Source organism: Schistocerca americana, chromosome 5, assembly GCF_021461395.2.
Source record: "Schistocerca americana isolate TAMUIC-IGC-003095 chromosome 5, iqSchAmer2.1, whole genome shotgun sequence".
NCBI classification, from domain to species: domain Eukaryota; kingdom Metazoa; phylum Arthropoda; class Insecta; order Orthoptera; family Acrididae; genus Schistocerca; species Schistocerca americana.
In genome coordinates this window covers 231,929,444-231,944,613 of record NC_060123.1, presented here as the reverse complement: position 1 = coordinate 231,944,613, position 15,170 = coordinate 231,929,444, and the positions used below count along the sequence as shown (strand labels likewise).

Below are 15,170 nucleotides of genomic sequence, written 5' to 3'. Positions count from 1 at the left end.
GGCCTGGAGAATGGCACGACATCTACCAGATAATGAAAAAAATCTACTTGCACCACTGGAAATATTTCAACTTCTTTGTGGCCCTATATACTAAAAGGCCTTCGTAAAAGCTGTGGAGCCCAACCTAAAAAAAAGTGTTATACCAGAGCCAAGGCAGCCCCTGAGGGCCGGCAGCACATATTACACCACAGAGGATGAGACTGTCTATGCCCAAGGAGTACCAAAAGCACCATGGTAAACACCGGCTATTTACATACAAGATAATGGAAACAGACATGCCGAGCGCTACTTCTTGCAGGGGGAGCTCGAGTCACGACCTGCAGGAAGTATCACTACGCCAAAACCTGAATGGCTGGAGACAGCTATTTAGAGGCTAGAACCAGCCCCAAAGTTCACGCCAGATGCCTACCTCGTGTACTGCGACCGACGGAGATTACGTCTTTGTCTCTGTATTGGACTGTTACTAGTGTGTGAGTGTGTTACCACGAACCTTTGTGGAAAATCAGAAGTGAACTTTTGTTTGCCTCAATTAGGAGACTTTTGCAGGCATCGTTATGGTTACCTTTCGTTTCTATGTTCAGCCATCAACCTTGTGAACTTGTATCAATGAAAGTTGTGTTTGTAAAAAATTGCGAATTGTCAGTCACAGCAAAAAGTACTAACATGTCAGAATAAAATTCACATTGAGTAATTCTTTCATCCAGTAGGTAGACTGAAACTGCTGTTGAGCGCGAGCAGAGAAGTAATTTTTTTTAATCGTGTCAGCAGGATCTTCATAAATCACTCGTGGCCCTCCAAACACTAACGTACCGTAATGTGGTGACATTCGTTTTATAGGTGATCTTTATTGATATTGGAAGATATTTTCGTAATTATTTGTCAGGAAAAGGAAAACGAAACGGGAGCTGACACTTCCTAATTTCGAGTCAGTGTTTCCTAGTCAGAGCATGCGAGCGTGTTGTAATTGATGGCTGCATTGTAGGCACTTGACAGAATTCAACTGTTCTCACCTATTATATTCCATGATGATCCAAAATAAAATTAAGATTACACTAGTGCAAAATAAAGTAGAAATAATGGTACGTCACTAATGGAGAGCATTCCACAAAAACTCATGAAAATATACTACGAAGTCCGTGTTAGAAAAAACAATAGGTGGAGTGGACGCGATATATGTAATTATAGTACTCTAAATCTGCTAATTGTAGCTCATATAACCAACACTGTTTCATAAACGGGGTGGCAGATGACCACGTATAGTATTTCCTCTTACAACTTAGGAGCATATGTTTGTGTGACTGAAAGCTTCCTGACGGTGTAGCGGACATGTGACGCAGTACGGGGTATTTAAAAGACTGCGCACAGATTGAAGGAGCTGGTAGAGGCGGCGATACACGACAACTGGAATAGGTAAATGATACTATCCAAAGACTTGTTAAGATTTTTTCGGAAAATGGAATCTCCCGAAATTCTGAAAAATGAAATCATACTATAATCAATTCTGTACAACAAATAGTCTTACCAACAACTGGTGTTCAACATGCACAGGGTCATTAAAAAGGGTAAAATACATCAAATTTTTGGATGTACGTATTTATGTAAACTTGAACTGGAAGAAGTATATTACTGAGCTCCTCAAATATGTAAGATCCTCTACGTTTGCTCTTCGTATAACTGCGAATATGGAAACAAATCTATCAACCTTTTGACATAATTTTCCTATTTCCAATCAATAATTTCATGCAGAATAATTTCCTGGGGTAAAGAAAGGACTGATTACACAAAAGGGAGCAGTAAGAATAAAATGTGGTGTTTATCAACTCACGTCATGTAGGTACGTCTTCAAGGAGCTAGGCGTTTTAACTGCGCCGTAATAATATATATATTCGCTAGTGAAATTTGACATAAACAAACCATCGCAATTTGAGAAGAACGATGATATCAACACCTACAGCACTAGAGGGGAAAAAAGATCTTCATTACCCACTGTTACAGCTGCAGGTGGCTCAGAATAAAGTTCAGCATGCAGCAACAAAATTCTTGATCTATAACATAGAATGTGTCTCAGGTAGTCAGGCAAGTTTTAGATTGCAGTTAAAAATCATTCCTCTTGGACAACTCCCTGTATTCCACTCACGAATTTCTACTTAAAAACTGGTAGACAGTAAAAATATTAATAAATAGAGATATATGTAAAGTTTAGTTGTATGAGTAGGACTAAAAATTATAATGTTTATTAAAGTTAACATTAACCGCCCGCCCGGTTGGCCGTGCGGTCTAACGCAAGGCTTTCCGGGCGGGAAGGACCGCCGGTCCCCTGTACGAATCCTCCCGGCTGTCGAGGTCCAGTGAGCCGGCCAGTCTGCGGGTGGTTTTTAGGCGGTTTTCCATCTGCCTCGGCGAATGCGGGCTGGTTCCCCTTATTCCGCCTCAGCTACACTATGTCGGCGATTGCAGCGCAAACAAGTTCTCCATGTACGCGTACACCTCCATTAATCTACCACGCAAACATAGGGGTTACACTCGTCTGGTGTGAGACGTTCCCGGGTGGGTCCACCGTGGGCCGAACCGCACAATAACCCTGGGTTCGGTGTGGGGCGGCGGAGGGGTGAAGTGGAATGCGATAGTCGTCGTGGGGTTGTGGATCACTGCGGCTGCGGCGGGGACGGAGCCTCTCCGTCGTTTCGAGGTCCCCGGTTAACATAACACAACATTAACCACTTATACATAACATGTAAACTAATTCATTCCTCATCATTTCGAAAAAAGAATTTTTCAAATAATACATGAAGTTAAATAGGAAATTATGACCTTGTGAATAAATCTGAACAAGGAAAAGTTTTGGGAAACGCTATATACAGACATGACTAAACGCTTAGACACAACAGACAGAAGTGTTATCGAAATAGTTCCACAATTTTTTTCACTGTAATATATTTGGTCTTATAAAACTAAATGCTCTTTCAGAGAATTAAAAACGCATTTAATGTGAAGTAAAACATAAATCAGAAAAAAAGTAGAAAACAATAGTTGTACGTAGACATGTGAATTTCACTGTGTTTGCAGATAATTAGTAGCCATCAAGGACAAATGAGCTATGTCACTGATTAGATTGTAAATACACATGTCAAAAAAAGTTTTGCATCACCTCGGTTCCGATAGTTTCAGAACTTGTAAAGAAAATTGGAATACACATCAACATAAACATCATTTCCGCCCTTTTTATCGCTAATGAAAAGAACACATTGCATGTTGCCCCACCATACAGCAAGACCTTCAGTTCAGAGTGGTGGTCCACATTGCTGTACATTTCGGTACCTCGTACACCCAGTAGCAAGTCCTCTTGCATTGCTGCATGCCTATATTCGTCGTGGCATACTTCCACAATTTCATCAAGGCACTGTTGGTCCAGACTGTCCCACTCCTCAATGGCGATTCGGCGTAGATACCTGAGAGTGTTTGGTCGCTAACGTCGTCCATAAACGGCCATTTTCAATCTATGCCAGGCATGTTCGATAGGGTTTTTGTCTAAAGAACATGCTGGACACTCTAGTCGAGTGATGTCGTTATCCTGAAGGAGGTCATTCACAAGATGTGAGCGATGGGGACGCGAATTGTCGTCCATGAAAACGAATGCCTCGCCGATATGGTTGCACTATTGGTCGGAGGGTGGCATTCACGTATCGTACAGCGTTTACAGCGCCTTCCATGACCACCAGCGGCGTACGTCGGCCGCACATAATGCCATCCCAAAAAGCAGGGAACCTCCAACTTGCTTCACTCGCTGTACAGTAGGTCTAAGGCGTTCAGCCTGATCGGGTTGCCTCCAAACACGTCTCCGAATATTGTCTCGTTGAAGGCACATGCAACACTCATCGGCGAAGAGAACGTGATGCCAATACTGAGCGGTCCATTCGGCATGTTGTGGCGTCCATCCGTACTGCAAGGTGTCGTGGTTGCAAAGATGGACCTCGCCATCGACTTCTGGAGTGGATTTGCGCATCATGCAGCCTATTGCGCACAGTTTGAGTTGTAACACCATGTCCTGTGGCTGCACGAAAAGCATTATCCAACATTGTGGCGTTGCTGTCAAGGATTCTCCGAACCATAATACGTAGGTAGCGGTAATCCACTGGGCAGCCTCAGCGAGGCATACCATCAACAGTTCCTGTCTCTCTGTATCTACTCCTTGTCCGAACAACATCGCTTTGGTTCACCCCGAGACGCCTGGACACTTCCCTCGTTCAGAGAACTTCCTGGAACAAAGTAACAATGCGGCCGAGATCGAACCGCGGTAATGACGAACTAGGCTTGGTTGAACTACAGAAAACACGAGCTGTGTACCTCCTTCCTGGTGGAATGACTGGAACTGGTCAGCTGTCGGACCCTTCCTCCTAATAAACGCTGCTCATGCATGGTTGTTTAGATCTTTGGGCGAGTTTAGTGACATCTCTGAACAGTCAAAGGGATTGTGTCTGTGATACAATATCCACAGTCGACGTCTATCTTCAGGACTTCTGGGAACTGGGGCGATGCAAATCTTTTTTTAATGTTTGTAACTCAAAAACGAGGAACCCCGAGCTGTGATGTACGAGTTTCATGGACTTATGGAATATCGTGTACGTATTTTGAAAAGTCAGAAAACTGTCATCAGGTAGTGTGTGGATTCTAACTTTTGAGGAGAAGCAAAAAAAAAAAAGATAAAAAACAAAAAAACCTGCACGCGTGTTATAACGCGTAATTCAGAAGTTCTACTCTGCAACTGAGGAACCAAATCACTCTACGATAATAGCTTCAGCACTCCGGCGCAGTTTTTATCCCTCACATAACTTAATATATGAAATCAAGCACCTCACGTAATTTGTATATGTATAAGATAATACAGATGCTTAGAAATGGGCCGTGACGATGTTCTGACTTTCGAGAAAAACGCACTTTTATGCTTTCTTTTTAATTGCAACTAATGCAAATAGCATACATAGACATCGTGTTATTATATTATTTTATAATATTAGCATTCCCCCATAGATTAGGCCTTGTCATGGCGGGGTAGCTCAAATACACAGGGATCCAGACAATAAGGTAGGGAGGCATAGCTTGCTGCTTAGAGGGAATGCGAGCTAGACTGTAACGTGGGATGTTCAAAGGCCATGAATGTATTGAGCAAGACCATCAGTATGCCAGAGTAGCCTGGCGAGATATCCTGCGAAATCCACTTCGCGTCTGACTTGTAGCAAGTGGCAAAGTGGACAGACGTGCTACTGAAAATTTTCTCTTCGAAACTAACAACCTCGATCTGTACCTTCACAGAGTCTTTTCCTCTAACACTTTCAGGAATCATCACAACAATGTACTTTGTAAGAGATTCTACCTCAGGGAATAACCAGAGTCTCACTTCTAAGATAATGAAATGGGATTCTGGGGGGTCATAACATTATGCAAAAGTTGAGTCGGAGCGCACTGAAATCTGACTAAAGCCACAAAGACGCAAAATTAAACATAAGAATGTAAGTTATCTTACCACCTTTAATATGAACTCCTTTCTAAAAACAGGTAAACATAAAACATTACATATTTCCTCAAAAAGAAGTATATTATAATAACTGCATTCCAAGAGACAAAGTATACCAACGAACACCTATCTGACTTAGAAGGATTCCGAACTTTTAAAGATAAATCAGGAAAGAGTATTATGTAAAATACGAGGGCAGTTCAATAAGTAATGCAACACATTTTTTTTCTCGGCCAATTTTGGTTGAAAAAACCGGAAATTTCTTGTGGAATATTTTCAAATATTCCCGCTTCGTCTCGTATAGTTTCATTGACTTCCGACAGGTGGCAGCGCTGTACGGAGCTGTTAAAATGGCGTCTGTAACGGTTGTGCGTTGCAAACAACGGGCAGTGATCGAGTTTCTTTTGGCGGAAAACCAGGGCATCTCAGATATTCATAGGCGCTTGCAGAATGTCTACGGTGATCTGGCAGTGGACAAAAGCACGGTGAGTCGTTGGGCAAAGCGTGTGTCATCACCGCCGCAAGGTCAAGCAAGACTGTCTGATCTCCCGCGTGCGGGCCGGCCGTACACAGCTGTCACTCCTGCAATGGCGGAGCGTGCGAACACACTCGTTCGAGATGATCGACGGATCACCATTAAACAACTCAATGCTCAACTTGACATCTCTGTTGGTAGTGCTGTCACAATTGTTCACCAGTTGGGATATTCAAAGGTTTGTTCCCGCTGGGTCCCTCGTTGTCTAACCGAACACCATAAAGAGCAAAGGAGAACCATCTGTGCGGAATTGCTTGCTCGTCATGTGGCTGAGGGTAACTATTTCTTGTCAAAGATTGTTACAGGCGATGAAACATGGGTTCATCACTTCGAACCTGAAACAAAACGGCAATCAATGGAGTGGCGCCACACCCACTCCCCTACCAAGAAAAAGTTTAAAGCCATACCCTCAGTCGGTAAAGTCATGGTTACAGTCTTCTGGGACGCTGAAGGGGTTATTCTGTTCGATGTCCTTCCCCATGGTCAAACGACCAACTCTGAAGTGTATTCTGCTACTCTTCAGAAATGGAAGAAACGACTTCAGCGTGTTCGTAGGCACAAAAATCTGAACGAACTTCTCCTTCTTCATGACAACGCAAGACCTCACACAAGTCTTCGCACCCGAGAGGAGCTCACAAAACTTCAGTGGACTGTTCTTCCTCATGCACCCTACAGCCCCGATCTCGCGCCGTCGGATGTCCATATGTTTGGCCCAATGAAGGACGCAATCCGTGGGAGGCACTACGCGGATGATGAATGAGTTATTGATGCAGTACGACGTTGGCTCCGACATCGATCAGTGGAATGGTACCGTGCAGGCATACAGGCCCTCATTTCAAGGTGGCGTAAGGCCGTAGCATTGAATGGAGATTACGTTGAAAAATAGTGTTGTGTAGCTAAAATATTGGGGAATAACCTGGTGTATTTCAATGCTGAATAAAACAACCCCTGTTTCAGAAAAAAAATGTGTTGCATTACTTATTGAACTGCCCTCGTATATCACAATTTGGTAAGGAGTCATCGTAAAGAAAAAAGTGTTAGACTCATTAATAGAACTTCAGTCCATAAGTGAAAGGCTTTCCACATTACCCTTTAAGTCAACAAACACTACTGTAAACACACATTTGCCAATAAATTAAAGGAAAAAAAGAGTACAAGACGTGCTAACACAAGAATTTTGGCAAATAATTGGCTGCATGTTAAACAGAATTCCATCAAGAAATTATATTACTTGGAGGAACAGCATCACAGGTGCATAGTAGGAAGATGTCCTGCAATGAAAGAACTAAGACATATGGAAAACAACTTACTAGCCTATATGGAGGACGTGGTGTACTTCTAATGTATGTGGTATTCAAGAAGTTTCCTCGGAAGCAAACTACATGTGTATCACCAAATCCGATTAGTGGAGAGGAATAACTAGATTATGTAAACACTCCGGAATGCAAATAATGTTGAAGTCGTTAAAAATGCTGTTTGCAGTCCGAATATTATATCTACATAATGCAGATATAAATTAGATGCATAATTAAAAAGGACCCAGTACCAGTCTAAAAATACGGCGCAATCAACTTACCTAAAGACGTAATTTATAAAGCACTACTAAGAAAAATATGTCTGAACCGTGGGAACAATTCCAAAAACACAAAACAGGAGCAGTAGAAGATACCATCCTCCTCAAAAATAAACACGTGCGCGCCTGGTGGAATGATGACTGTGATGATCTATTATTCAAAAGACAGAGAGTCTGGAACAATGGAATGCAAATAAAAATGAGGAGCCTTTATAGAAGCCAGAAAAACAACGTCAAAAGCTCTTTAGATGGTCAGACTACAACATATGAAAGATCAGCTGACAACAAAAGAATGTAAGTTTAAACAAGACAACGAAAGGCACTTCTGCAGAGAGTTCCAAACCACCTTAAGAAAAAGACACCTACAAGCTTACAGTTGAATGATCCAAAACTGCATAAAATAACAACGAAAGCTGTAAAATATTTGTAGAATGTTTCTATCACTTACACATCTGCTTTCCACCACCAGAAAATTTTAATTTTGTCAACACAACATCAAGAGATCCAGACCAGAAGCCACTAATATTTGTAGAAATTAAAGAAATCACGGCGCAAGTTGAGCACCAGGGGAAAAGACTTGACAAACAACCAGCCAGCAAAATGGACATCTGCCCTAAGACATACCCTACATATAAAGATAGGTAAAACACATCTTAACAATTAAAGGAATATACCTCTTGCCACTGGTTTACAAAATTTTGTAGAAAGGCACTTCTAAGCAGAGTTAAAAGAGTATCATGGAGGTTCAGGAAGAGGGGGTCTTGCGTAGAAAAAGTCATAAACGTAAAGCACACCATAAAAACTGGGACAAACTGATGCTTGAAATACGTGATAGCATTTGTAGATTTTAAAAAAGCGTTCGATTCTGTTAATACAAATACATAATTAAACATTATAAGAGTCTTTTGACCAGAAAACCACAGAAATAATTAAATCTACTGTAACCGACACAACATGAAAAGTAGAGTTTATGAGAGAATTGTCAGAAACTTTGTAAATGAAATCAGGTATAAGAAAAGGAAATGGCTTTTACCCCTACTGTGCAATTGAAAAACTGATTACATAATGGAGGAAGGTTTTGATATTAAGGGTATACAAACAAGAACAAAGCCAATGAAGATCACTGTATAGACTGTCTAGCACACGTAGATAGTAATGCTCTAATTGCAGATTCACTTGAAAGTGCACAAGAAAAAAAATTACAGAACTACAACATAAAGCAGCAAACGTAGGATTACAACTATCGTTTTAAGAAACTCAATTCATGACAAACGTCATGAACGCGTCCTAACAGCTTGAAACAGACGACAGCAAAATTTTTAGAGTAGACTTATCTAAATATCTGGAAGAATGGATACAAAAAATATGGTGGAAAAGATAACAGTAGAGATTAGAATATTCTTACTACAAATGGAAAGGCCCTTTCAAATAACAAGAAACAAAAGTATTAAAAAGCCTTACTTCTGGAACACAAAACTGAAACACTATGAATCTGTCGTCAGCCCTAAAACACTGTGTGCAGTGAAACAATGAAAACTGTGGGAGGGATCGCAAAGATATAAAAGTTAACAGAAAAGACTCCTAAGAAAAATATAAGAGCCCTAAAGCAGCAGTGATTCAAAATCCGGAATAAGATGACATACAGAACTATATGTGAAAGGTGAGAAGTGAACAAACGTAACGAGAAAAAGGAAATTACAATTCTGTGAAAACGAATGTTGACCAATAATGACAGAATAACCAAACAAATCTTTGACTTAGCAAACAATCACAAAATCCAAAACTACATGGTTGAGAATGGTATGAAGAGATATTGAATATGTGAAAGAAGAAAATAAGAAACAGAACATAGCTGCAGAACCAAATCAAGAACTGGAAGAAATGAGGGAATGAACAACATTCTCGAAGAATGAAAAAAGTGTGGTCCTAAGGAAACTTCAGCTGAAACAAGAAAACTGAACCGATGTTGATTTATCGTACCCTCTAAGAGGGTTGCTAAAGAAACAAAACCGCATCCTGTGATGTTAGATTTAGGCAAAGAAATAGTTACCAGCGATATTTTCAGCTTTGCTGAGGCTCCATGTTGCTGCCTGTGCCGAATATGCAGCCCATAATCGCTGCGCATTGTTTTACGTCGCCCTTCATTTCCGAACTGGTTTTAAATTTTAAATTTATCGCGTATTTGGCAAGTCTCTTTTTTGTAACATTGAAAGGCAAATTAAAATATTTATCAGAAATTATTAGCTGGTCTATACCTTATTGGCTGTAACTTTCTTTGCTTTGCTGTAATCTAAACACAGATAATTTCATTGCGAATCGATACCCATAAAACACCTTTTTACCTCGTATCACACTATACATGAACATTAACTTAAAATCTGGAGTAGAAATATGTTACAAACTGTGAAACTCCAAATCACGACCGAGTGGGGTGGCGCAGTGGTTAGACACTGGACTCGCATTCGGGAGGACGACGGTTCAATCCCGCGTCCGGCCATCCTGATTTAGGTTTTCCGTGATTTCCCTAAATCGCTCCAGGCAAATGCCGGGATGGTTCCTTTCAAAGGGCACGGCCGACTTCCTTCCCTGTCCTTCCCTAATCCGATGAGACCGATGACCACGCTGTCTGGTCTGCTTCCCCACAGAAACCAACCAAACCAACAAAATCACGATCCGACGCTCAATGAACTCGTCCATTATATTACTGAACACAGAGACTTCAAATCTATTAACAGGTGGCGGGGGAAAAATACCATGCACGACATCATCTGTAGTTTTTTGTTTTTTATCCGTCGTGTCTGTGGCTCGGCTAAAAGAAGCTGCCTAAATTAAAACCGAAAAAATTGGCCATGATATATTATCTGTCAAACGTGAAGTATTTTAACATGTCATAAAATAAATGTATGGAACTCACCAGACACAACTTTGTCTAGGTAGGACATCTCTGTTATGGCGTCGTACGTGATGTTGCCATCGTGTCGCATCAGCACAGAATCTATCTCGTGGTGCAGCTCGTTTTGTATATCCTCGTGCAGCGCCAGTTCGTATAGGCTTGAGCTAATTGTGGTACTCGAAGTCTCGAAGCCAGCGATGAAGAACCCAAAAGACTCTGCCGCCAGGTCTTCCAGTGGGAAATCTGCAGTTGGATTGGATTATTTTGACGTTAGCAACCAAGAAGAAACAACGACAGTTTGGTGACTCTACAAAATATCTTAATGAAATGACGTAATATTTCCTCTGAGTCCCCAGCCTGCTTAAGGAGGTTAGCTCTGTTTCTTCGCTGACGCTCTCAGATTTCAATACCACCCATTTCTCGGAAGTGATGTAGAGGTTGTTATACCGGTATTTTGTCAGTGATAATTGGTAGCATTCAACCATTTTGATCAAAGTCAACACAAATCAATAATGCGTCCAGCGATCAGGTGGCGGAAACCCAACACATATTTAAAAGTATTAAAACGGTGACAACATATCTGCGACGTTCGTGAAATAAAATGAAATAAAAGCACTGTGAGTGAACGTCCTATCCTTAATCGCTCCCTGACGCTCCGCAACCACGCACCAGTTGCTGTCCTCTTCACCTGTGGGCACCAAGACTCCTCACTTGACGCTTCTGGTGGAGTCCATGAGCACCCGTGAGCTGCCAAGCCCGAGGCAACACTCTGTGCGCAGTAATTGGAGACCGACGGTGATAAGCGACTGATGAGAACTCACTCGATTACCTCCCACACGTGGTCAATAGGAAGCGGCGAGCGTCTACATCTATTAGACTCCGCAAGCCATTGCACGGTATGTCGCAGGGAATGCATAATGTACTAATACCATCTCGCCCCACCCCCTTCTCTTCACCTCTCTCTCTATCACACACTCGGATGGTATACGGGGAAATAACCCGTTGTCAGTCCTCTGAATGAGCCCGAATTCCTCTGATTTGAGCGTTGCGGTCATTATGTCGTACTATGCGGAGCAAATCTGACATTCCAAGTTTAGTGAGTAAGGCTATCCGCGATGAACAACGTTTCTCTTGCAGCCCCTCTCGCAAGACATGTGCGTGATCTCGGACGTTTAGAACCTCTCGAAAATATGCTTAGAGTGTAACCCGCTCATCCCAAAAACAGTGATATGAGCCATTCGCATGCTAAGCTGCGCGTCTTGCCACAAGAGACATCTGAATTAACACCTATTAAAGGTCCTGCAGAGGAACGTCGGTAACACGAAGAAAGAAAATATATTTTTCGATGAAATCGTTTCCGGTTTTGGCTGTTAAAACGTTACTTATTTCAACTAGAATTTCGATACGTTGTAATTTTCGAGCATTGTCGGACGTTGTAACCCACTCAGCAACACAAAGCTGCGCCATGCTGCGAAAGAGCAGGTTGTATGAGGTGTTGTGAATTTATCACCTGTTGCAGATGTCTCTGCCGCTTTTGTGATACAGTTACCACGCCCACTACATGAAATTTAAACTTCAGTATTCACATCATTATTTCACCAGCTCTGTAGAGGATATGGTATATGGAACAGTTGATAAATTCACAGCACGTCATGTAACTACTCTTACACAGTATATCACGGCTTTGTATTACTAAGCGGGTTACAACATCCCAAAATGCTTGAAAATGACATCATATCGAAACTGCAATTGCAATAAATAATGTTTTAAAAGCTAAAAGCGGAACTGATTTCATTTAAAAATTTGACAAAAGCTGTGGACCGAGCTATCACCAAACTAAACAAAATATTGATGTAACAGGACCAAAGTACATGTATTTTGCATCGACAAGAATAATACTGCTGCAATTACATGGTGGAAACCTTTCTCCCTAGGGCTGTCGCCGATTAAAAGACTCCAATGCGGTGTGAGACTGTATGGTCATATTCTGCAATATCAGATGCATGTGTTGCCGTTGGTAAACCACATTGCGTTCGTAGAAGTAATTTAAGTCCTGCTGATGTGTTATGAACGTGGATTAAAGGTGGAGGGCCGGCCGGAGTGGCCGTGCGGTTCTAGGCGCTACAGTCTGGAACCGCCAGACCGCTACGTCGCAGGTTCGAATCCTGCCTCGGTCATGGATGTGTGTGATGTCCTTAGGTTAGTTAGGTTTAAGGAGTTCTACGTTCTAGGGGACTGATGACCTCAGAAGTTGAGTCCCATAGTGCTCAGAGCCATTTGAGCCATACAGGTGGAGGAGCTATACTAAGTTTAATGTATGCTGGTACTTCATTCACAATGATGAGCCAAAACATTATGACCACTGACCATGGCGAGTCTGAATGCCTCCTGGTGGTGTTGAGGGCACGTGACACTGTAAGGGAAGAACGCAAGCGGAAGAGAGACAAATGGGCAGTCATTATAGTGAAGATATGGACTGCTAATGCGGAAACCCAGTGATACAGGCGGTTTTGACATAGGGCACGTTCTTATGGCCCTGTGGCTGGAAACCAGAATCTCTGAAACGACGAAGCTGGTCACCTGTTTGGGTACTATTGTCGTGAGCACCTACGGAAAGTGGTTGAAGCAATGGTGGAATATCACGTAGGCTTTATGGTACTAGAAGTCCATGTCTCACCACAAAACATGAGGCTGAGGATCCCCCACTGTGGAATCCAGCATAGAGAGCGATCAGTGGCGGATCCAGCGACAGAGTACAATCCTGGTGCAGGCACAAGTGTTTTGCAGTACACAGTTCAAATGCCATTGTTGAACTCGGAGCTCACACGACTCTTACGTCTTCCTGTGTAACGACATCGTCAGTTACTATTGCATTGGTCACAGCATCACTGAGTTTTCAACGTGGATCAATAGAAACGTGTCGCCTGTCGAATGAATCGCATTTTTTGTTACATCTTGTCGATGGTTGGGTCTTTACACGCCGTCGTCCAAGCGAATGGCTGCTTGAAAAGTGCTCCGCGTCACAGTGCAGAATTATGGGGTAGGGTACACTGAGTTGGGCTTCCGTGGGATCTGTGGTAGTACACGAAGACAGCGTGACAGCCTTGAACTATGTGAACATATTGCGGACCACCTGCGGCACTTCATGGTGGAAGCCTTCTCTGATGGCGATGACATCTTCCAGCAGGATAACTCACCGAGACACAATTCCAGAATAGTGCTGCAGTGCTTTGAGGAGCATGATAGTGAACTCACACTGATATCTTAGCCAGCAAATGTTCATAATCTGTACTGATTGTAACACATATCTGACGCCATCTGACTCCCTACAAACCACTATCCCGCAATTTGTGGGAATTTTGTGGCCTGTGAGCAGAAATCTGGTGCCACGTGCTTCTGGAAATCTATCAAGGACTTGTATAATCCAGTCCAAGCAGAGTCGCTGCTGTACTGTGTTTGAAAAGTGAACCAACACGGTATTGAACAGATGGTCGTAATGTTCTGGCTCGTCGGTGAGCTCGTTTTTAAAATAAAAATGGTTGCACGAAACAATACCACAATTGCTACATTTCCCTCTGCTTCCAATAGTTACGCTGTCTGAAAAATAAATTTTTTCTACTGGTCTGATTGTTTCACACAGTTACTCAGCCTCCAAAGTGCAGATGTGGGGTTTTAGTGAAGTGGTCAAAGCAAAGTGAAACAGAGCAATATGTACATCTAACTGAATCCACTCTTCCATATTCGACATTACTTCGGCATTCAAGCAGTCCAATATCAAACGTCACACTAATTACGCTTTGAAACGATAATGCCAGTGTCATAACTTGTCTTTTGACACGCGTATTGTCACACCGGCTAGTATTTCGGTGACGAAAGTGGATTCTGTAGCACAGAGTGAGGTCTAATAGTGAAATGACGTAGTGTAACTTTATTTGTAGTTCCCACAGTTCAGTCTTACAAAATCAACGATTCTTCTCATGTCGAGCTTATACTGCTAAAGAAGTACCTATTACGACGCTCGTAATGTTGTGTTCTTTTCGATTGTGTTTTTGATAATACTACAGCGAATTTTGTTTCTTTTCGGTACCAAAGTTCCTTTCTTAGACCGTGAATGGGTGACATAACGTCTCTCATGGTAAGACACGCATTTTGCTCGAGAACGGCTCGTATCACTGTTTTTGCAATGAACGATTTTCATTCTAAGCACAGTTTCGCGCGGATCTGTGTGTTGGATGCCCATCACTTCCCTTGCCAACGCAGTTTGTTGAGAGTTGCAGTGTCACTCGTTCGCTGACTAAAGAAACCTTTGATGAATCGGTTTTCTTTCAATCGTTTCTATCTCTTTCGCTATGCGACTTGGTAAGAGTCCACGACAGACAAACAATACTCGAGAATTGGTCCTTCGAGCCGTTTGCCAGCCGTTTAGTAATTTAGAAGAGGACTTAAAATTCAGGGAGAAGATAGAAATACCCTAACTTTTGCCAATGGCATTGTAATTTTGTAAGAGACGTTAAAAGACTTGCAAGACGAGTTGAACGGATAAGTTAGTTTTTTGAAAAGAGGTTATACAATGTGTAAATGTAGACATTTCCAGCGTATGCTAATAATGGAAAGCTGTTATGTTTCCAACCGGATGGCACCGTCAGGATACCAAGAC

At 42.1% G+C, this 15,170-nt stretch overlaps 1 protein-coding gene across 1 annotated transcript in view; it reads right to left on the bottom strand.

Annotated features, from left to right (window-relative positions):
• Nucleotides 1-15,170, bottom strand: part of LOC124615670 (cytochrome P450 6k1-like) — a 134,080-nt gene that overhangs the window by 4,422 nt on the left and 114,488 nt on the right. Inside the window, exon 6 of the mRNA XM_047143698.1 lies at nt 10,535-10,756. Within this exon, the coding sequence (XP_046999654.1) occupies nt 10,535-10,756 (222 nt within the window). The remainder of the gene's footprint in view (nt 1-10,534; nt 10,757-15,170) is intronic.